We start from the raw sequence: 25,330 nt of genomic DNA on the forward strand, positions 1-25,330 counted from the left end.
ATTAAAATGAGTGTAGGCTAAGTGATGCCTTTTTTATTTTTAGGTGGACTATTTCTTTAAAACCAATTATTTGCATATGCATTGCTCCTGAAAGCATGGGTCCATTTGTACCAGACTTTCACATTATATGTCATGTTACAAAGTGCCTTTATCTTCTGCCTCGGACACTGGGAGTTTTCAGTCCAGTACAATGTTGTATGGAAGAGATGGAAACACATTTTCGGCTAACAAGTCAGTACGGACTAGAACATCCTGGCAGAATGTTTCCATACTGCAAGAATTCAGGCTGTGCTAAAGGCAAAAGATGGAGTTAGTAAGACTACTGTAAGTAAGAGCACCAAATAAAGTTGCCACTGCAAGTACATACTTCACCTCCACACAATGTACTGTCTCTAGAGGTGACCACTGCCGTTTCAACAGTAAGTTCAGAGCCAAATGTGCTTATCTTTACAATTTCCCCTCGGGGATCAATAAAATTAATATTTTAGATAACTGCAGGATTTTGAACCTCATTGGTAACCAGCCCAGAGCATACAGGAACATAAAAATACACTCATCATTCACTCCTACTGGCTGTAATGTTGCGCCTTCAGAGGAACACAACTCTATAAGACTAATCTTCTGCGAAAGTTTTTCAAACAGCCTAGTGGAGATTTTCGCTGAGGTTTTTTTGAAAGTATAAAGGTAAAATATTTTATAAGAATAGAGTATACACACACAACGATTATGTTTGTGTGTGTATGTGTGAATATACAGTATATATAATTATAAAAAGAATATTTAAATGACTAATTTTCATTAATATTATATGAAACAACTGCCACAATAATGGATTTACATCAGAAGTTTCTTATTTCAAATATATGCATAAGCAACAATCACCTGGATTCTAGCGGAGGTCGGTCGAGGCATGATTGTCCTTGAAATCTTGGGACTGTTGAGAAATGCGTTTCTTTATAAACAACTCAAAGCTGCCACTTCAAAATGCAACATTTTACAGATTAAAAAAAATAATTCTTGCAATGGGACATTGTTTCTATAGGGAGTTTCATTGATTCAGATCAAGGCTGAAAGAAAAGCAGTAAATGGGCCTAGTTTGTGCAAGGAAAATGCAGGCAAGAGCAAATTTGTATGCAAATCATTGAATTGAATTGAAACACAAGAACGCTTTTTTGAATGATTTACACAATTGTTCTGCACATTTCATGAATGTGCCCCAATGTTTTTCAGACTTTAATAGACAGAACAGTGTTGTTCGAGCACAAAAGCAGTGTCCCATTGAAACAGCATCTGAAAAGATACATTTGCATAATTAATATAACTGACTCAAAAACATGCTGACGAACAGCATTCAACTAAACTGTTACTTTCTAAAATTATTAATAATTTTAGTAATAATGATGTTCAAATGTAATGATTTTATACATATATTGCTACAAAAAAGACAAAGTGAAGTGCTGTGCAGCAGTCATCACAGGGAGTCAAATGAATATGAGCAGCATCTGAACTGATTCACTACTTGAATTAGACTCCCTATTTCTTCATATAAGAGACAGGATAGTTTTGGAGAGCTGCTTATTAATTATTGCCCCTACTTGCTAAATTGTAAAGCTGTGTGTGCAAAACAACATGACAAAAACAGTTTTGTGAAAACTCGTTACCGAAAAAGCTACTCTGAACTGTTACTGAAAAGATGAAGAAAATACAAGACATATATTTTACGTTCACACCTTTTAATATCTGGAGACCTTTGCTTCACCTGAATATTAAACCAAGATCTTTCATATTCAACACGCAGTCTTAAAGGGTAACCATGGTTGTGGTGATCATACAGAATGGCTGATACAGCCATTAATAAGTAAAATTCAGAACAGTTCACTGGTTTGTACTTAACAATATACGTCAATTAAATATTTAAAACTTGGTTGTGGCATGTAAACATTGTCCTGCATCACTTATACGACAATTCACATATATATGCACCTACAAAGCATATTTGAAATATATATATATATATATATACACTGTATGAATACATTTACAATAATACACCAAAAATAGTTCGTCACTCAGATTAGCTGGTTAAAGCACGTGGGCCGAATTAAAAAAGGTATTTTGAAAGGACATCATCATCATTCAGGTGGCAAATAAACAGTTAAACTGGGCAACTTGTGTTTACAATGGCATGACGACGTCTGCTCGACAGTTCAACACAAATCTTTGAAGTGGGAGACAAATCTTACATCTACAAAATTAAAATATGCAAAAGTTTATTTTCAGACTTCTGACATTTTAGACATATCCAATAGAGCGCTGCAGTGATGATGTATTTTTGTAGGCCAACCCTACAAAACCCCTAGCATCACCCTGGTTCCCTCGACGAAACCCGATTGCCTTTTGGATTACTGTAGAAAATAAAGTCTGTGACCAACAAAAGTTTGTGATTCTTACACGTTTTGTTAATCATGATCATCTTAATCATTCAGGTGGCAAATAAACAGTTAAACTGGGCAACTTGTGTTTACAATGGCATGACGACGTCTGCTCGACAGTTCAACACAAATCTTTGAAGTGGGAGACAAATCTTACATCTACAAAATTAAAATATACAAAAGTTTATTTTCAGACTTCTGACATTTTAGACATATCCAATAGAGCGCTGCAGTGATGCTGTATTTTTGTAGGCCAACCCTACAAAACCCCTAGCATCACCCTGGTTCCCTCGACGAAACCCGATTGCCTTTTGGATTACTGTAGAAAATAAAGTCTGTGACCAACAAAAGTTTGTGATTCTTACACGTTTTGTTCATCATGATACTCTTCACAAATTTTGAAAAATTTCAAAAAATCTTCAAAATTCACGACTTTTGAAGTCCAGTCACCAGAAGTAAAAAGGTAATCAAACTACACAACGGTCACATGATTTCAGCGTTACCACTGATAACACTTCTAATAACACTTTTAGTCTTTAAAAACCTTTCCCTTGAAAGTCTGAGTTGGAATAGTTTGTAAGAGCAGCATTATAAACACACTGAGGCTGTGAAAGCGACTAGTGAGTAGATGTTTTTCTGTTCAGCGCGATATCGTTTAATGTCCCTGTCAACCTCTATAGACCTATCTTGCCACTTGTTAGCAACTGCCTTTTTCAACACAAATAAAATTATGTAGTAAAAAAAAAAATCACAAGGGGGTTTTATTGATGTATTTTATGCCTTAGAATAAAATGTGAAAATATCTTTAGTTTGTGTTTAACCAGGCATTTCACCAAAAACCCATTTAAAAAACCACTGACTACAGGACGATGGAACCTAAAGTGCTAAATCGTTTGGATTTGGCCTACAAAAATATGTCATCCCTGCAGCCCTCTATTAAGCTGGAACATGCACTTGTAGCCATTGAGGAAGGCCAGAGGAAGTGCACCATACTGTAACTGTACCGGGATTGACAGGAAATCATGTCCCTTTCTGTACGGTGTGCGTCTTCCTAGAGTACCGTGAGTAAAGCTGGCATTAAAAGTCTCTGTTAGTGGTGCTGTTGGTGTTAAAGTCTCCTCAGATTGTGCTCTTCCTGACAGGAACCTCGTTTGAGACTCATGTCGTCCAGAGCTATTTCACCCTTACGGCCTCTCCGCCGCTCGCCCTTCACAACCACCTGTAATGGCATAAATCAAAAAACACCAATGCAGGTTTCCAGCCGACCGGCTCTCAAATGGTGATGTGAGATTTTTCAGTGTTGACACTTACACTTTCTAGCCCATTGCCCCAAATGGTGATCTGCGTCGACCTCCAGCCGTTTCCTCCCGTTCGGCCCCAGACAGAGGGACTGTGCTGCCGTCCCTTCTGGACAAACACCTGCAGCATGCCCACGTGGTGCCCCGCCATGTTGTGTCTGAAGGCCAGGCACAGGTTCCCCTCGTTCCAGGGCATCGTCAGGGGGAGGATCAGCTGAGCGCCACGCCCACCTCTCTTCTCTCCGCCCTCTGAGATCGTCAGGTACCGCCCACCTGCCATAGACCAAGGCCAATTTAAAAGATGAATTTATTCAGAAAACAGGAAATTACATCACAAAGAGGACCTTTGTAGACCCTCAAGGAGTCTCTTAAATATACAAATCGTATCTTGATGTTTAAAATTTTTTAATTATTAATATGTATTAATTATTAATATGCAATTATTAAAAAGTGTATTTGACATTTTTGTACTTTATATCAAATATTCACCACACTTGACCTTTCTAGATTCATCAAATGAAAATGTCTTGAAAACATTATGAAGTTTTTTATGAAGGTATGAATGAAAACATTATGAACATTCAGCATGAAACATGAATACAAAGATTTGAATGGCCCTGCAGCTTTTTAATTATATTTTTTTTATCATCCGAAACTTTCTCTTCTCGTTGACCTAATATCATTTTATTTAAAAATAAATAAATAAAAATAACAGTGAAAAATGGTCCATACCTAAAGGATCTGCTGTTGTCTCCCAGTGAAGGTCTCCCTCTCTGCGCTGGATCCATCCACAGAGACCGTGGTCAAAAGAGCAGCTCAGATGTTCAGTCTCTGTGGAAGATCACACAATTACTCAAATTCAGATGACAAGAATTAGAATGCAATTTTAGAAATTACTTTGAACTACAAAAAAGTTTTATCATGAAATTAGCATTAAAAATACTATTTTTTTCAATATGAACATTCACAATTAGTGTGGGACATTAACATTTTTTTCCAGCAGCAGCAGCAGGATTGTGCAACATTCACATTTTATTGAATAAATGAGGAAGCAAACAATTGTAGAATTAAAAAGAGCAGCTCAGATGTTCAGTCTCTGTGGAAGATCACACAATTACTCAAATTCAGATGACAAGAATTAGAATGCAATTTTAGAAATTACTTTGAACTACAAAAAAGTTTTATCATGAAATTAGCATTAAAAATACTAATTTTTTCAATATGAACATTCACAATTAGTGTGGGACATTAACATTTTTTTCCAGCAGCAGCAGGATTGTGCAACATTCACATTTTATTGAATAAATGAGGAAGCAAACAATTGAAGAATTTAAATTTTAAGGAGGGATTAAAATGAAATAAAATGTAAAGAAATACATAAGAATGGTTGTCAATAAAGCATTTCATTTTTCATTGTACTCAAATTGTAGAATGTAAGTTACACAAAATATGGGGTATTTCCATACATTTAATGAATTTTACTTTTATGGAATAAAGAATATTCTGTAACACTTTACAATAACTATGATTAATTAATGCATTAGAAGATTTTTTTTAAATGTTTGTTCATGTTAACCAGTGTAGTTAACTAAGGAATTATTACCAGATATTCTAAATTACCACAAATTTATTTATTTATTTATTTATTTCTTTGCTTGTTTGTTCATTTATTTATTCATTCATTCTGAATGCAATGTACACTCTCAGAATAAAAGGTACAAAAGCTGTCACTGGGAGGTACATTTTTTAAATATATTTTAATAATTTTGTACATTATGGCATATTAGTACATATAAGGTACATATTTGTTACCTTTTTTTAGCTGGCATTTTGGTAAAAGTCTGTTAGTTTGGAGGAATATTTCTTCAGAATTAAAGTAATTCACATATATAAAGGAAATAAATACACAGTTCAAATTAATATTGTGCTCGGAAACCTATTTGGAAAAAAAAAAAAATCTAATTTGTTTCCAATCAATGGCCTGTCTTGACAGATATCAATGCTATATAGGTTGCCCTCCACACTGGTAGAAAACAGAATAAAGCATGTGGCTGGTGGCGGGTGTTAATTTCACACCCTGTTTGCAAACAATCAAAATATTGGTTAAAGCTCTAAGCTGGTATTCCCAATGTTACGGGTTCAATTCAAGAAGCCCATTATCTGAGATCCTCTCTTATCATCATGGCCCTGAGCAACACACTGAACAGATTGCTCCAAGGGAACTGCCCTTGCAAGCCGCGTAAGTGAAACTGCTAAATGAAAAGTAACTCAGAAGTGTGCTATTCCTGAATTTCCCACAGGGATCAGTGAAGCGTGGGTTATTTTCATGAAGGCCTATGAAAGCTGTTCACCTTACACCACTGAGCCAATTCATCTGGAGTGACGTCATACGTCAAGATACCTACAAGCTGCCTGGGAGGCAAATATCATTACAAACATACAGTCTCACTGTGTTCCCATACAGTACAGTATGTCTGTTTCTATATATCTACAGACTGCAGCAATTATTGAACAAAAGCAAAAATAAAAGCAGCCGTCTCTTACCTGGGTCATCCTTCAGCTCCTCTTCTGTGTTTCCCAGTTCAATATCTAAATCGATACCCAGCACATTGTTCTGCCCATGATTTCGTGGTACTAGAAGGGAGAAAAGAAAACAAAGAGTTTAGACTATAGTGATTCCCAACCATGAGTAGGCAATAAATTATATAACAAAGAGTGAAAAATTTAAGGGGGTCTGAATACTTTCCGTACCCCCTGTATATGCAAGAAAAAAAAATATATATATATATATATATATACACACACATGCTGAATATGACATATGACAACTAAATGGCATTGCTAAAGTGCTGTTTACTGCATCAGTAAGATACTACAGTATATTGTGAATATAGTCATGACTAAAGGGCTTGCACAGCCTCTTGTGCCTTATGGCTTAATTGAAACAAATAAATGTTGGGGACAAGACAGTTATTCCCTCAATTATTTAACCCATAACCGAAAAACAGACTTCATGGAGGATTGGCGACATGTGAGAGTGTGTACATCAAATATATAGTAGGATAACAGCTGGAATGAAGTCAAGTCTGTGATTAGTCTATTGATTTCAATTATCCCTCAAGTCTTTGCTTGTGAAGCATTATGTGCAGCCTGTCCTCGAACCTAATAAGAACATGTAGTAAACCAACTTCTCCCTAGGGTTGTTTCCAAACCCTGCAGGTGTTCATGTTGGGGCTGTACAACTTTGACATGCTTGTTATTGTTTCTAATTGATTAAGGAGACATAATTATACTTCATCCCTAGGAGTCTTGCTTTATTTCCCCACTGTTATTTTCAGAGGCATCATTATTTATTAGGCCTATTTGAGCCCTCGAAGGCAGTGCAGAGTATCTGATTTATGTCCTGAGGCAGGGCCGACTGGTAATGTAATCTCTCTAGGTGTCTTCTGTTTTCATTAGGTGCTGTCATCTGGATTGGAGGCTTTGGGATGCAATTTGCTTCCCTGAAAAATCTGCCTTGTGGGAAGCCCAAGATATGCCCAAAAAAAGTTTATGAACATGAAGGAAACAATATAGTCCTTTGGGCCTGGAAATGGTTTTCTTGGATAGATCCAAAGGCCTTCATGGCCCAGTCCCAAATGATGCACTCAGCGGTTCTCATCTGAATTCACACATTGGTTACAAAACGGAACATGGACTGTTGCGTAGACTAATGCGAGCTCAGCAAAGAGTGCACTGAGGTGGCATAGAGGCACTTGGGAGTATGCTTCTGAATCATAAATTGATATGGGACACCCTATGGTATTATAGATTTCACAGAGAAGCATGTGTAGAGGTCATAAGATTACATCATAAGACAACATCAAGTGAACGAAAGGGCTTTAAAGCAAGTGAGTTGGCAGCTGTTTCCTAGCTCCAATCTACCTGAACATGGGAAAACTCCTGAAATCAAATGTTTGTTAAGTTTTTGTTTCAATAACATGGCAAATCAGCAATAATATCTGATAAAACTCTGGCTCAATTCAGGCTCAAAAGACTTTCAGGTTGATCAACTAATGTAGGGGTGACCAATCTCGCTCCTAGAGGTTCACTGTCCTGCAGAGTTTAGCTCTAACCCTAACTGTACTTGAATCAAGGTATTCAGACTCACATCAATCTTTCAGGCATTTATGTTGAGATACGCTGGAGCTAAACTCTTCAAGATGTTGGCCCTCCAGGACCAGGACTGGACACCTCTGGTTTAGCTTCAATCCTAATTAAAGACCTGGACCAGCTAATCATGTTCCTCAGGACCAAGTAATCTCCAGAACTACTAGAAAGTTCCAAGTTAGTTGGGGCAGTTCAAAACAAAACTCTGCAGGACACTGGCACTCCAGGAACGAGATTGGACACCCCTGTACAGTACATGCACATTCTACAGTAAAGCTGCAGTCACATTTACTGCTGTTTGGCACATTTTCAGTGAAATCCAGTCATTTCTATAGGAATCCAAGTGATCAGCAATTTTGTGTGAGACCGATAGATTTCCCCATGCAGATTTGGCAAAGGGTTCAAGTTTGTTATTTTCTTGTTTTAAAAGTAACTTCTGGGTGAGTCGCCCAAATGTCATTGATTTGACCACACTTTAAGACAGAGGGATTGTGACTGAATCTGAATAATACTGAAGCAGATTTACTTACTGTGAACGTCCCCTCTTTGTTTCTGGGTAATGTCTTTGATGCTGTTATCAACTGGCGTCACAAACGGGATGAAAGGTCTGCGTGTTGGGATAAAGGGAACCACCGCTGTAACCACCGGTGCTTTTGAGGTAGTTGTGGTGGGTTGCTGGCGGGACGGGACCTTAGGTTTGGTTGTCACCACCACAGGGGGTTTACGTGTCGGGATGAGAGGCCTTTGGGTGGTGGTCGCTGGGACTCTTGCTGGAGGGGTGATTTTTTTGGTTGGAGGAGGTTTGGTGGTGGTGGTTGTTGTTGTTGTAGGTGAGATCCGTTTAGCCGTCACTGGTGGTCTGATTGTTGTGGTGGTCCTCCTTTGGTCTGAGCCTGGAATTTTATTGCCCCCTTTATTATTGTTGCTCGGCGTGGTCTTTCCAGGTCGTGGTGGGTCAATTACTACCTTTGGGATAGCTAAAAGGAGAACAATCAGGATTTTTGGTTTAATTTGAAGTTTCAACCAAGTCTTTTTCCTCGTTGCATAGGTTTAAACCTGGCCTAGCTGGCATTCAGATGGTTTAACCCTTAAAGACCTAGAACTATTTTGGACTCGCCTGTATTTTTTTTCGTCAAGTTGGTCTCCAAATTGTATTTTTATATTTAAAAAATATACAAATCTTTTATATATTTATTTATTTATTTATTTACATTGCTATACATGGTTAAGTGTTGTTAAAGTAATAATACACCATCTAGACTGACCAGCTGAAAAGTGGCAAGAAAAAAAATTAAAACAAGCCAAAGGACCAGCTTAATCAGGCTGAGACCAGCTAAGACTGACGTAACAAGTTTAAGCTGGTTTAAGCATTTTTTTAATATTCACATATTTGTCAAAACCATTTATTAAATTTCCCCCATTTTTTGTGTTGTATATTTGAGTTACTCTAGCTATGCAATTCATCATAATTATCTCAAATATTAATTATAATCAGAAAAAGACCATTCATTTTGACATTATGAATTTAGGCTCCAGTAGAAATTTCAGCATTCATTTAAAAAAATAAATAAAAAGGATGGTTTCAGCTCATGTGTACAATGAATGCATGAAAGCCATCCATCACATTTGACATGATTACCAGAAGTGTAAACCCTCCTGCTTGTGTCGTCCTTAAGGAGGAAACACTAAAGGAATGAATGTGAAAATGCTATCTCAGGTTTCACAGGAGCTTTGATATACGATTCCCAAAATGCCAGTAATTCAACCCTTTCAGCACTTCTGAGTTACACCTGGATGAAAGTTTCTAGACCAGATGCTGAGGAGGGATGTGTTGCCTCATTGGTTTAACATTGATTAAATCAGGTGTCAAACTCACGACAACTGTATTTTTGTCCAATTAACAAATAATAACAATATCAAGAAGACTGCAGCGGTGCAGGCATAACGCTACACAGATCAAGCTGCTGACAGTGGTGTGTAAAAGCAGCAGAGAGTGTACAGCTGTGATGTCATGTGATGCTCACAGTGAGTCTCTTTGTTCTCGAAGATTAAAAACATGGCAGCTATCAACCTCAAGTCACTCCTGACAAAAGTCACAGCAGACAAAAGAATTCCAGACAATGAGACGATTCGCAAGACTATATATATAGAGAGAGATTTTCTTTCATTAGATCTAAACTATTACAACAACAAAAAATTCCTTTAGCCATATACTATTAAACTTTGAAATAATCACCAGGAAATTATTGCCAGCAATTTTTAAAAAAATATTTCATTTTATAATTTTTTTTCTAAACCATATATACCCAGACATGTAATTTCTCTCTTTTAAATTGTTGTTCATTTCAGACAGTAAAACATTAACAGTAAAAGAAAACGAATAGATGTATATGTATATAGACACTAATGTTAAAAAATTGGGGTCTGTTCATTAATAAGTGTAATAAACACTTGAGTATGTATTTTGGATGTTTTCTTTCCACTAGTCTGAAAGAAGTTATGGAAGCAAAATCTAAAAATTGACCAGTGCATGAAAAAGCAGTAATTTTGCCTGTAGTGTTTTACCTTAAGAGGCAGTGGTTTGCAACTAGATCATGTCATTACTTTGTTGTCACCCTCCCATATAAGTCAGATCCGTCTTTGGCACAAAAAGGCCTGTAGCTCCTTCAGAGTCCATCAATCTCCTGCCAGCGTCTGTGATCAGCCTTTTGCTTGGTTATCTCCTTTCCAGGGACGACTGTATGCCTTCCACCTCTTAATGATAACCTTGCCTCAGCTCTTGTGCTGGAAAGCCTCTATACTAATGATTCCTGACTTAAGCCTTTCCAAACCTTTATCTTGAAGTGCTTTTGAAAGCACCGTTCCACCTTATTTTACTTTATACAGCTGCTTTTAATCTAAATTAATCAAAATCACCGCAACTGAGAACAGATGGGGACCAATTAAATTGTTGCCCGAGTTGTAATGTGATTAGTTTATGCATGGAGTGTGTTCGTTTATCCAAATTAGTTATTTTTATGGATTTCTGTATCCACTGTAGCATTGCAGATTGTTCATAAATAAAGGCTCCACAAAGAAACATTTTTCCTCAAAGAATCTTTCAGTGATCAGTTCTTAAAAGAACCATTTTTTTTCTTAGTCTGAAGAACATTTTAATAACCTAAAGAACCATTTTCACTATAAAGAACCTTTTATTTGATGGATGTTAAAGATTCTTCATGGAACCATAGATGGCAATAAAAAAAAATTGCTTTTAAGAGTGTAGCGAGCTCTTAAGATGCAATCGCAGTAATTCTTTGGTTTGCATATTTACGTTTGCAGTCGTAGCCCACACCTCTGTAGTCATCCTTACACTTGCACTTGAATGAACCAGGTGTGTTATAGCAGGTGGCGTATGGACCACACTGGTGTTGATTTGAAGAGCATTCATTCACATCTAAAAAAAAAAAAAATCATTAAAACAGAAAAGATCAGCTCTTTGAGATAAGGCAGTTTTCAAAATAAAAATCAGTCTCTCTTCTAAATCCTAGCGAGCTACAATACCATTCAAAAGTTTGGGGTTAGCAAGATTATTTTGTTTCTCGATGGAGTCTCTTATGCTCACCAAGGCGGCATTTATCTGATCAAAAATACAACTAAAAGTCATATCGTGAGAAATTATTATGCGAGAGGAATGCCAAAATGCTATTTCCTGCCTGAATTTCACAATGACATTTTCAGAATTTGAACACTTATGAGACGTATTGCAAAAAAACAGAAGCTTATTGCGATTAGTGGATGGGTACGATTTTGTTCACACATCAACTGAAAACAGCATAGTCTAAAACATAAATCGTGGGATTTAACCGATAACCGTTAATCAAAACGAAGATTGGTTAAAATCAAGAAGTCGATATTGTTAATCCAACACTAGCATCCACACAACTAGGCATGGGCCGGTATGAGATTTTGACGGTATGATAACCTTAAGCAAAAATATCACGGTTTCACGGTATCACGGTATTGTCGTTACAGCTTTAAAATGTGTTATTTTTAAATGACTGGGTAAAAAAAATGTAAATAATAATCCGCTGAACACAATATATTTTGTTTTTGAGCAACATTATTATACAGAATATTAGGAACAGTAGAGTTTGTTTATTAATTTTTTTATTTGTTTCCTAAAAAGAAGAAAAATTAAGACTGACATCTTTATTTAACCTAAATCTGTAATTACAGTTATCTAATTCATATACATAACATTTATATAATTTCATATCATTTAGTTATATAATTTCATATACATAATTTGATTTAATAATAACCCAATTTGAAGCAAAAACAGAATGTTCTGATGAGCTTTGTGAAATTATACTACATGCATGAAGGAAGCAAACAGCAGAAGCTCTGAATGAGACGCAGATTCACTCTCTGACAGCAGGAGGCGCTTCTGGAACACCAGATACTGCTTTTCCTTGGTTACCGCTGTAAACAAAGCAGCGCTGCGCTGAAACACTGCTTTAATATGAACTATGCAGAGACGAGATTAAAAGAAAATACCACGTGAACTTTTCTGAAGACAGTCAGTTCCCCTCAGAAACATTCATATCAACCCCCAAATCAGTATTGAGGATTTTCTTCCAATAGTTTGTGCATCATGAACAGTACAGTATTTTTCTCTGTGCGTCCGTCTTCAGCGTCTCTGGCCTCTGTTAACGGGCATTTACAGACTTCATATTTTCACATAAATGACATTTTGGAAACGATTGCATTGCAACGCAGTTTGTGCAAGTCCAGAACAGAGACGAGTTGCTTGCAATGAGACAAAAAACGGCCGGTTGCCGATCGCGTAAGTTCCAGGGGAAGCTCCTTAAGTTCGGCCATCCTACACTGTACACACGTGACTGACCGCTCGTGTTACTCTCTACACTGCACTCAACCTGAGGGATTCCTACACTTTCAGTCTTTGAGGTGACATGAAAAACAGCGCATACCGCAGGAATGGTATAACGGAAAATATTAGCGGTTTTGAAACCGTGAAATTTTCAAATCGCGGTATACCGTGAAACCGGTAATCGGCCCATGCCTACACACAACGGACATATTGTGTTACTCCTGTTGTAGTTTATCCACATTGTGTGCATGAAATAGACACTGACACCCTTAAAACGCACCATTGGAGAAGCGCTAATTAAACAAAACGATTTCATTTATTTTTTTTCCTTTTTCCTATTTCAGACAAATATTTGCGGTTGCCAAAATTTTGATGCATGACTACTTGGCATAGTACTAATTGGATAAGAAAAGCTCTTTTGATGATCTAAAACAAGATACAGTATAACAATAACGCTCCATTTTTGAACAGGCATTTTTTCTCAGTGCATTATGGGAATATCGTGTCTGTGAAGGATACATGCAATAATTTCTTACAACTAGCCAATGCAAGGTTGCCAATGCAATGCATTTTTACACTGCCCACTTTTTGAAAGCAAACCTTTGACACCTGAAAATGCCTCATACAGGCAACTCACTAAGTTTTGGAACAGAGCGATATTGTTATCCATTTATAAAACTGAAAACCGTGAAATGTTGTTTAAAACAACTGGCACTAGGCCTATATTATTTCAAACTTGAACTTGGCACAAAATGTCTGCGGTTGGCAGGAATGTGAGTTAAGTTTAAAAATATTTTTTAGATAAAGCTCTAGACAAAAGCAAAGTTTTCAGTGTTTCAGAATCTTCAAATCAAATAAAGACTACTAAATCACATTGTTCGAAATGTTTCTGGCTGTCAGTGAATGTAATGACAAACACATCCTCTGCATTCACTCAGAACCGCTCACCTGTACACTGATATTTCCCGTTGATGAACTGCAGATCGAAGCCATCATGGCACTTGCAGATGTAACTCCCAAATGTGTTGATGCACTTACGGAAACGTGGACAAACCGCTTGACCTGTGGCACATTCATCCACATCTGCAAAACGAACACACTGATCCATTATTTCTCCACTCTTTTACAAGCTCCTCAGGTTCAATTAAAAAGGTCTCAGTGAATTAAACTCTGGTTCTTGAAGTTGTCCAGTCAAATTCATTACTACTGTTATTCATGATCTGTGAATGTACATGTTGCATAATGCTGTCAGGATTAATTTTTGAGATGTTTACTGGCTCTTTGCACATTATTATTCCTTACATACTTTGATATTTTGTGTTGGCATATGCTGCATTTACTGTTTAGCTTAATTGCGATATGCATCAAGCAGTGTGTGAATGCTCTGCAGGAGTCTGAGAGCAGCGTGCAGCAAACTCGACACTTATGTGTGCGTGTACAGATATCCATCGAACACAAGCTGCCCTCCTCGGAGCAGTAAAAGTCCTCTGCTGAAATACCTGAAGAGTTGAACACCTGTGCTGTGAAACATTAAGATGGTCAGTCTCTGATTGATGGTCCCCTTTTAAAAAACTCACACTGTTTTCTACGCTCCCCTCCTCATAGCCTCCAGATAAAGGGCAGAAAGGTGGGAAACATGTAAAGAGTGGAGCTAGACATATGTGTGTGCCACAAGTTAACTGACTCAATTTGTTGCATTCCGTTTGTGATTTAGTGAACTGTGTGGTTAAGATGTGATTCTTATAAATCTTTATGTAAGATGTGCTCTCTGAGACTATGGCATGCTATTAAAGCAGTCATTAACAAATGCCACAATGAAATTTCCAAGCACTTAAAGCATAATTACCGGATCAAAAAGAAAGGAGCACAGCTATGTTGTCAAGGAGGTTCTGTAGCAGGTGCGCAGCCGTAAATGAAAGTGTTTTGTGATACTTCGTAATAGTAAAATTTTGTCATCTTCTCTGACAGCCACAAAAACAAAAAAAATTACAGTGCAATTCAAGATAGACTTATACATTTTATCAGTATGTTCCTTCCCTGGAAATGGCATTTCTAGCATTATATATTATATATATTTAAATCTGTCATTAAAAGCATTAAAAATAAAGTATATAAGAATTCAATTATTATTAATGTATTATTAGTATTCTAAGTATTATATATCATAATATAGTTACACATAATGATTATGCAAAATACATAATATAAACAGTTATATATATATATATATATATATATATATATATATATATATATATATATATATATATATATATACTTTCAATAAATAAAATAAAAATATACATAAAGAAATATATACATTTTATTGCATGTAATATATTATATTTTATATAAGTATTATTATTATTATTATAAAACATTTATAATATTTATTTACACATTTTTTCTTAATGAATGCCATTGCTAGTGTCTGTTATCAGTTGGAGGACTGAAAATAAAATATGAATAATAAATAAATATTTTAAATTAATTTGTTTTTATAAAATAATATATATAATTTTATATAATCTATATAATTTTAAGGGGAAAAAATATATACATTTATAAATTATTCATTTAGAAATAATATATAATATATATGAAATGTATATATCATTTACAAATTAATATATATTAGGCCTATATACTATTTATAAAATGACACTTTTTATTGACAGCTAATTTTTTGCCACTTTTAATGACTGGGGGAAAGTTTTTCCAACAAAATAACAATGGACTTTATTTCTAAAGCTCAAGGAGACTTTGATTCTCTTTTAAAGTTGTGAGTTAAGCTGTGAATTGTGATCAGCTTGTGCATGAACACATACCCACACAGGTCCTGCCATCTGGAGCCAGCTGTAGACCTGGAGAAGGGCACTGGCAGCGAACGTCTCCTTTCATTACCTCACAGCCGTACTGGCAGTTCGCCATGCTGCATGTCCGGGCATCTGACAGAAACATACAGATACCAGATTTAGCACTTTTCATACAAGCACATATTCCCACCACTTTCAGTACAACACAGAACCACTTACTGTAAGTATAAAAGACATACATGAAAAACAAAATGCCCCCACAGATGTTCCATATATAAGCAGCCAGGCATAAGAGAATAGACAAAAGATGAATAGCCATTAAATGGGGTGCACGGCCACAGGTCAGAAAAGGGAACAGACTATTCCACATTTAGCTTCATGGCCTTGAAGAAAATGGGCAGTGAAGCAGATAACCTTGTGTTATTAGATTGTGCAGTGATCTATTAGCCCTGCGGAGAAACTCCACTCCACATTCTCAAATTGTGTCGAGGGGGTCGTCACAGTACAACCCATTTTCCACGAAACACTCTAGAGGAAAGGAGATGGCACATCGTTCCTGCTAATGCAGGTGGAAAAACTAAAATAAAATCAATTATTCCCTAAAGTCTTGAAGGAAATAAAATGAGGAGGGGATGGATGGATGTGTTACAAAATCTCTATATTCTTGTGTACTAAGATCAATAAATAAACTCACTTTAGACTGCCATTTTAATATTATTTTTATTTGAGATATTTCATCCTGACCCAGTATTGATCTATATGTTTTCAGCAACTTTGTTTATTTGTTGAATAATAATAATAATTATTATTAGTAGTAGTAGTAGTAGATTATATTATAAAAAATTATATTTTCTAAATTTATTTTTATTAATAAATATTTTTCATTGCAGGCAGAGTACCATGTTATTTATTTATTTTTAAAAATGAAAAATAATACTAACTAGAAATTTTGTTGGATTTACAAGTCGACATATTTGACTCTTTTATGACATTGAGTGCTGAAGCCATTTATTTTTTTCAATCTAATTGCTTGAAGTTATGAATAATTTGAGCCAGACACGTAGACCCGTGCAGACTCATATCAGACCAACACCCAGCCTTTCCAAACTACGCGATAATCTGCGATCCAAGCATTGACAATCACTGTAGCACCCACGTCACAGGAGCCGCTCCACACTTTGATTAACGCTGTGGTTCAGTGGCATTTGCTGAAGTGTGAGCTGTAGGGAGGTGAGAACATATTTATCAGAGAGTGGAATCTCCAGGCCTCTGGAAACACATTTAGCACCGGGCAAGCACAGGCACGAGCCACTTGCTGTGGTGAGAATCGCTTGAGGTCAGCAATAAGACTTAGCCTTTACTGGCAGGGTTGAAGTTCACAGCTTTCTCATATTTTTTGTGAGTCGTCTGAAAGCTCTCTGCAGGGTTGAGGGACGCCCTGAGCTCTAAGTATGATTTGTGTATGGGAGAAGAGACTATAAAAACACACATTAAAAAATACAAAATAAAACAAAATACAATTTGAAAAATTTTGATTTTTTTTTTTTCTGCAGATGAAACATAAAACCCTTTAAATGCATATTTGTTAAAATAAATAAATAAATACATACATAAAACTTTTTTAACAAGATAATTTTTATAATTTTTTACAGGGAAAAAAACTTTTAAATGTACATTTTAAATTAAATTAAATTAAATTAAATTAAATTAAATTAAATTAAATTAAATTAAATTAAATTAATCTCCTCTAAATGAAACTATAAAAATAAAACTATTTTAACAAGAATAATGTTATATTTTCTAAAGGAAAAAAAAACTTTTAAAAGCATATTTGAAAATAAAAAATAAAATAAATAGTGTACTTTTATTATATAGTTTAATGTAAAATTCAGAAGACAATACTGCTTTTTGTTCTCTTCTCTAAATGAAATATTATGTTGTATGCATTATTCAATTTTTGCATTTTCCATTTCCATTTTTTTTTCTTTGTGAAGCTTTTTTTGAAACGTATGTTGCCTGTGGAAATCTAGCTTGTAGAAACGATATATACACATTGAGGTTCACCCTGCTGGGCAGCACTATCATACTTTTCAAGCTGAGCGTTGAAGAGCTATTGAAGGAAGCAGTGATTGACACAGCTGGACACCACGTGCAAAACAACGAGATGTGACTCACTTCCACAGCTCCCATCAGGTAACAGCATGTAGCCGTTTAGGCAGTAGCATTTGTAGCTCCCGTATGTGTTCATGCACCTGTGTTTACATGGCCGAGGCTTGAGGCCACACTCGTTCAAGTCTGCAGACAGAAGAACAGAGAGGGAGAGGTTAGAACATCCTCGTGTGAGAGGGGGAAGCCGAGCGGTCCAGGAATTAGGCTTAAACCAAATCTGAAATCTGAAAGGTCAATCCTTTCAAACCTGTGAGACGGCGTCTGCGGGAAGAAGGTGAAGCCGCAGACCACCGTGTCTGGACAGGCCCACCTCAGCATCTCACTCCACAGGACACAAACCTGCACTTTAGCTTCCAACACGCTGAGTCTGACTTTGGGTTTTGATACTGACACACAGAAAGAGAACGTCTTCCTTTTGACAACTCTGCAGAGGTCAATTACGTGCTCATTCCCAGACTTTGAATATTTCAAAATACTCTAAAATTAGAAGCTGTTGACCAATTTCTAGATTTTGAACACTATCCTTACTGTCATAATGTGACAACTTTACTTTAAAACATAACGTCAGGACAGCAGATTGAGTGCCAGTCCAAGAGGGCAAATCAAAAATAGGGCAATAAATTAGTAAAATCCATATAAAAAAAATAATAAAATACATTAAAATTTTTTTAAAGCAATTATCATTAACTTTGTAACATCAAATCTGTAATAATTTATTTTGCAATTGTTGAAAGTATTGTTTCTGTTAACTAAAACACTTTAACTTTAATCAAACTAAAATGATTAAAAATGGTTTTCATAAAAAATAAATAAATAAATAAATAAGAAATGAAAAATGTTTAATTGGCAACTAACTGACATAAAATAAGCATAAGTACTACAATTAGTACAGTTAAAGTTAAAAAGGAAATAAAAAGAAAGTTAAAAAGAAATATAAAAAATCTAATAAAAATGAAAAAAAAAACATTTCTAAAACATCAACTAAAATTAAAATGAAAGCAGAAACTATAACAATGAAAGCTAATTTAATTAATAAATAATATAATAGTATAATAATAATAATACAAAAACAATACTGTGCTGAACTGAAAAGTTTCCAAAAATTCCAAAATTTTAGACATATTATAATTGAGGATAATTTATGAATATCTAGTGTTTTCTATTTTACCAAAAAAAAATGATGACAGAATTTAATAACAGACTATTTTGTGCCATTGATAAAGCAATGTACAAAAAAGCTGTGATTTTATTATTACAAACAGTCAAAATATTATATTTTCAATTCATTTATCACAGACTTTTTTATTAATTCATATATTTTAATTACTTGATAAATAATGTTTTATTTATTTATATATTCTGAGCTTTAAGTGGTTGTTTAATTGTTTATCCACTCCTCAAATTATTTCTTGTTTGTTAGCCCGTGTTTGTTAATAGCTAGAAATAAAAAAATTCAAGAGGTTTTTCCTTTACCGAGGCAAAGCAATACTTCATTTTTATTTGAAATCAAAAGCACAAGGGTTGGCTATATTTTATTCCGTGCTCAACCATATATCCTAAAGTCTAGGCCCCGTGGGTCATCAGCTGGGCTACATATCACTTAGATCTCAATATTGTAAGGTACACAGTCAAGTTTACAGGCCAGACACGTAGCGTGATGCCTGCAGTCTCATTTGCACCAGACTGAAAATAGATTCTCCTGGCTGCTGTACATGAGTGTCTTTGGCATGGCCCAGTTCAGAGAGAATGGCGCCATCTTTAGCGGAGGGTTATGCACAGAATGCATTCTAGCGAACCGCTTGCTGCCTACATTTGACAGGTGGCACAGATTTAAATAGATGAATGGCACAGTGTATTAATGGTAATTGGCACCGGTGGGAGGTCTCTCAGCTGGAATGATTAGTAGAGGTGGGTGAGAACAGCTACAATCACTTCCCAAATCATCTTAGCAAGAGTCGACTATTATATTCTAAACAAAGACAACATAAATCTCTTGTTTTCAAAGTTTAACCATTTCAATGCAATTAAAATCTTTGCATGAAAAATTGAGATGAGTCTTTAACACTTTTTCAAACCGTGCGGCATTTCTTTGTAAGCACACAGTTCTGAGCTGCTGAAGCTGTGATTACACACTTAGACTGCATTTAAATTCATAATTAGGCAGCAATTTCATGATGATTGGGGACATAATTGACTAACGCTGACCCTTTTCTTGACACATTCTTTTCTTGTAGATTTCATCTGCGCATTTGCAACACTTTGTTGTCAATAAGTAGAAATAGTTGAAAATGTGATTAATCATGCAATCAGTAAATAATGAAATAAAGTATTCATATATTATTCTAATTCTAAAATTCATATGAAAATATAAATATATTTAAAAACTTCACACGTAAAAAAATTCTGTCATCACTTTTGAACCCTCATGATGCTTTAAACATAATGAATGGGGACGGGGATGTCGAGAAAACATCAAAATGATTCAAACAACCTATGCGCTATTTTTGGAGTCTTCCAACCCCATATGATACATTTAGTAGAAACACTTGAAGGATTAGAAGTAATCCACACGACTCCAGTCGATCAATTAATGTCTTGTGACGTGAATAGCTGTGTATTTGTATGAAACAAATCCTCCATTAAAGCGTTTTAACTTTAAAATGTCGCTTCTGGCTAAAATAATCCATAATAACGCTTCCTACAATGAAAACTTCCATCCTCTGTTTTCCTCTCACATCAAAATCCACCGACATGTTTGTTTAGAACTGGTTTGACATGTAAACACTGCTTGATCTGCGCATAGTTCTCTCCTGATTCAGACAAGGAGTAAGCAATGGATAGCAAGCAACAGATTAGTTAAAAACAGCTTGATTAATTTATTACAAACATGCAGCTTTTGGCTTCACGAGACTTTAATTGGAACGGAGCGGTGTGGATTACTTGTGGGTTATTGTGATGTTTTTATCAGCTGTTTGGACTCTCATTCTGACGGCACCCATTCACTGCAGAGGATCAATTGGTGAACAAGTGAAGTAATGATACATTTCTCCAAACCTGTCCTGATGAAGAAACAAACTCATCTACATCTTGGATGGGCTCAGGGTAAATCAATTTTCAGGTAATTTTCATTTTTGGTGAACTATCCCTTTAAACGTCTGCTATTATTTTTCAGGAAATAAGTAAGATGGGTTGGAATGAGCGAGAGTGAATAGTAACAGAATTTTAAATTTGGGGTGAACTATCCCTTTAAGAAATAACTATGTAGCATTCAGTTCCTGAAAACTAAATATCTAATCAGTATTACACATTATAACACGCGATATCAAATCATCTGTAAAATCTCAGAACCACATCTACATCTCTACCTTGACTTTCCCTCTGGTCTACATTTCTCCTCTACAGTTTTCTGACGTCTCAGTGGTTCAGGAAGTAACTCATCTCTCTGAGCAGCATGTAGACAAATTAATCTCTGAAAGAAAAATGAAGCAACTTGTGCTTCTGTCTAGAGAGGTGAAGAGGAGACTAACCCATCACAGCAGACTCATTGGCCATTTGCTCACTCAAATAAAGCTGAAAACAGCAGAAATGAAATGTCACATTCCCAGAATAGCCGTACTTGACAAGAGACAGCTCTGAGCAGCAACACATAGTGAGCTAATGATAAGAAATAAAAAAAATAAATTGTCCAGTCTGAGGGGAGAAACTAGAGGGTAGGAGGTGTGAAGGTGTTGAAAACCCAGAACAGAGAGCAGGTAGACTAAATAACTTTCCATATGGAAAGTGTGACCACGGCCTATTCTGAGTGCTGCACTTAAGATCAGCGAAGAAACAATATTTAGAAAAAAAAATGATTGAAGAGATTATTTATCAACCATCACACCACCCTTAAAACATTTACCATGGTAACCAGTGTGTCCTTCAGTTACTACAGTTATTGTTAATTGTGCAAAATCAAAAAAAATATATATTTGTCATTTTCTGAAGAATGTAGTGTTCATTCATGCAATGGTTGCTAGGGTAATAATAATAATAAAAATAATAATTGTAGTAGTATTAAATGTCTGCTTTTTTATTATTATTATTATACATATTGATTATATACAGTGGTGTGAAAAAGTGTTGATGTTTTCCCTTAATAATAAAAACCTTCATTTAAAAACTGCATGTTGTGTTCACTTGTGTTATCTTTGACTAATATTTAAATTTGTTTGATGATCTGAAACATTAAAGTGTGACAAACATGCAAAAAAATAAGAAATCAGGAAGGGGGCCAACACTTTTTCACACCACTGTATATAAATGTATATTATATTATAAAATGCCATTTTTGTCCCTCCCCCACCATTATGTATACAGTGTTCAGACAGAGACAAAAATGTTAATAATAATATGAATCAATAAATCAATAAAGAAAAAAAAACACATATATAATTTTACCACCACAAAAAAAACAATGACTGCATTAACTTGGAATTTTGGCTACTGTTTCCATGGTCAGTTCATTTGAAACTACACATCTGTTTGAAAAATCACAAACAGAATTACCTCAGAAGCAGACAACAACAACATGACAGACACTTTTTGAATGACAGGATATTTGTTTGGGAATTAGAGATGGGCCTGAGATAGAGGAGATAGGCAGATGGTTAAATAGAAAGAGACCGGAGGAGAGCAGCCGGGCAGCCACTTGAATGCTCACAGATGAAAGATGCCCTGCTTTAGACGTTCAGAGGAACTGACAGACACAGACAGGATATGTGTGTAAGAGAAAGAGAGCAGGGTGAAATGGAACAGCCTCTTAAAGGCTTATGTGTGCGTGTTTCTGCCAAGGCATGCATGGCTTTCTCCGTGTCATTCCGGCCATGCCTGTGGAGGCTTTGGGGATCTGCAAAAGGGAAAGTATTCACTCTCGCTGGGCTAAGCAGACTGCACCATGCATGTGGGCCAGAGGGGTGGCACTTGGGGCAGACGCAGGCATCATCCGGTAAGCAGTCTTACAAGAAAATCACACACAGAGGATTAGCTCACCCTCCGAAGGCACCGCAATCGGCTGGTGATCCATGGGAACAAAAACGGGAGGGTGACTGTGCCATAATGGGGGGCTAACATAGCCCTGCTCTTCTTTAGGAGTGAGGAAAACAGACAGGTAACAGCACACAGGATAATGTGGACAAAAACATTTATAAAACACTCCTTTGAGCTGTCCGTATTCCTGTAGAGGAGAATAATAACATCATTCAGAAAAGATTATTTGCAAATTAGTAGATAGAATGAAACGGCACTGGCAGTGCTTTTAACTTCAGCAGGTTCAGAGCTAAACAATGAAGGACGGGGCTTGATTGTGAAATGATAATATTCATTAATATTAACTCACCCACATTGCCTTGGTAACATCAGAAGAGAGACATGTCTGATGCGGAAAAAGTCATTATATTTTGATAAAAACAAATGAATATAAAAATATTAAAAACAAATACATACTGTTTTTCTTTATAAGTCATTGATTTAAAAAAAAATTACCCTATTTACTTAATGATTTATATACATTCCTGGTCTTATAATGTGGAATATCGGTGTGATTTATTAGTGCATGTCCAACAGAATATATATATATATATATATATATATATATATATATATATATTTATTTGGTGGGACTATATACATATATAATTATTATAATATACACATATAAAACACATTCCTGGACTTAATGTGAATTACACACACACTAAATTTTGCTATGATGTTGACTCGATATGCCCCAGCTTTTATTGTGAAAAATCAATGAAGGTTATAAAGAAACAAGTATGTATTTGTTTTCCTTTATGGCCCCTACAACCATCTGTGATATAAAGAGCCATCTTCACAATCCATTACATTTCTGATGGATAAAATAAAGACTTTAAAGAATAAAGACAATTTTTACTGTCAAATTTCCTGTTTCACTCAAAAATAAAACATAAATGGGTTGCCAATGCTGTTTCATGTTGAAAGCACAAGTCAATTTTGCTTCCATGATTTCTTTGAAGGAAAGGGTACGGTTACATTCCTGGTCTGCAGAAAATGGATAGTACAGATCCTGATCAGATGTTTTTGTATTTTTGGATAAAACAAAAAAGTGCATAATTACATAGTGAGCACCAACCATCATGACTGTAAAAATCTGACCCCTTTTCTTCTGGAGCAGCAGACGTTATTATAGACAATTAACAAAAAGACGAAACCTAAAAATAGTGGCCTTTGGTATTTAATGTGTTCATAGTCTTCAGCTTTTAAAAATAACCAGTACAGTACCAACAACTGTCTGTGACTGACACTGGAAGGGGACATCAGTGTTACAGAACAATGCTGGCGTTTTACAGCTTAATTATATGACGACATGTAAAGAATCCCATATAATCCCCTCAGCTGCGCTTGGCTTTCCGACTCCTAAATAATACACAGAAATTAACAGTGTTTTTCAAAAAACAAAACACATTAACCATTATTATGCCCCCGGCATTCTGAAAATCAAACATTCATGATGTAGACTGTCAGCTTTTGAAAACTGTGCGTCCATATGTGAGCTTTATGATTTTGTACCAGGAAGACAATAAGGAAAACATCAAAGAAACCAAATTTTCCAGATTTTACTTTATGTTTGCCCTGAAGACTACATTTAATTTTAGTCAAGGTTTCTTGCATCAGAAAAGTCATAGTTTAGCCTTACATGATATTTTTCATTCTTTCTCTGAACTGTACAATTCACTGGCATAACTTTAAGACTATATTTTATCTATATTTATTTTCTGCAATTAGAATAAGTCGGTGTTCAGAATATGCATCATGTAAACATCAATATGAACAAAACAGGTTTAAAATGATCTCTCAGCCTAACCAATTGAAAAATGCCCAAACTCAGCCAGAATTCAGTTCAATCCCACTAAAAGTTGTAGATTTGAAATAAGATAACCCATATGATATCTAACTATTTTGCCAAATGGATTAGAGTTTGACAAGACACTATCTTAGAACATCTATTTTTGTTATCTGTCAGGTAGTCATGACAATTTATGCATGATATTAAAAATAATCGCAGCAAACCGTAGAAGCTCCATTATATGCTCCCTTTAAATGGTTAGTTTACCCAAATAATGAACATTTAGGTGAGTAAATGATGATAGAATTTTCAGATTAAACTATCCCTTTAATAAAATGAGCGTTTATCGTGAACTATAGATAGAATGACACAGAGGACACATTGCTAGACGTGCATTCACCAAAAAGCAGATCTATCTTTCTGTCTGAAAGTATTTTACGATACTTGATGCCCCATAATGGATTCCTGACAGGCCTCGGGAACAGCAGGTAAGCAGATTCTCATTTACAGAGACCCCCGTTGAAAATTAGCATCTTATTAAATTGATTTGATCCACGGAGAGCCAAATGCAGCTCTGTGTCACTTCACTCCTAAATGGATTAGTGCTTTAATGAGTTTATTTGTTCTGGGCAAAGATGCCCATCTGCCTCATATTATCTCCATGACAGTGATGTTACAGTGAAGAGCAACTGCAGACAAAATGAGCAGGCGAATGCTAATCGTGCATTAAC

The 25,330-nt window shown here is 35.6% G+C and overlaps 1 protein-coding gene across 5 annotated transcripts in view; it reads right to left on the reverse strand.

Moving 5' to 3' along the window:
- Positions 1 to 2,863: 2,863 nt before the first annotated feature.
- npnta (nephronectin a) overlaps positions 2,864 to 25,330 on the reverse strand; it is a 52,001-nt gene continuing 29,534 nt past the window's right edge. For 2 of the 5 annotated variants that reach the window (XM_016269298.1, XM_016269302.1), the window contains 10 exons: positions 22,766 to 22,858; positions 17,744 to 17,863; positions 15,581 to 15,700; positions 13,701 to 13,835; positions 11,193 to 11,315; positions 8,410 to 8,856; positions 6,275 to 6,364; positions 4,463 to 4,561; positions 3,744 to 4,003; positions 2,864 to 3,651 (listed from right to left, as the gene is read on the reverse strand). In XM_016269298.1, coding sequence (XP_016124784.1) covers positions 3,541 to 3,651; positions 3,744 to 4,003; positions 4,463 to 4,561; positions 6,275 to 6,364; positions 8,410 to 8,856; positions 11,193 to 11,315; positions 13,701 to 13,835; positions 15,581 to 15,700; positions 17,744 to 17,863; positions 22,766 to 22,858 — 1,598 coding nt within the window. In that variant the 3' untranslated portion in view covers positions 2,864 to 3,540. The remainder of the gene's footprint in view (positions 3,652 to 3,743; positions 4,004 to 4,462; positions 4,562 to 6,274; positions 6,365 to 8,409; positions 8,857 to 11,192; positions 11,316 to 13,700; positions 13,836 to 15,580; positions 15,701 to 17,743; positions 17,864 to 22,765; positions 22,859 to 25,330) is intronic. The other 3 variants (XM_016269304.1, XM_016269303.1, XM_016269301.1) reach the window with 2 other exon arrangements.

The sequence above is a fragment of the Sinocyclocheilus grahami genome, unplaced genomic scaffold, assembly GCF_001515645.1.
Source record: "Sinocyclocheilus grahami isolate Dianchi unplaced genomic scaffold, SAMN03320097.WGS_v1.1 scaffold51.1, whole genome shotgun sequence".
Taxonomy (NCBI): Eukaryota; Metazoa; Chordata; class Actinopteri; order Cypriniformes; family Cyprinidae; genus Sinocyclocheilus; species Sinocyclocheilus grahami.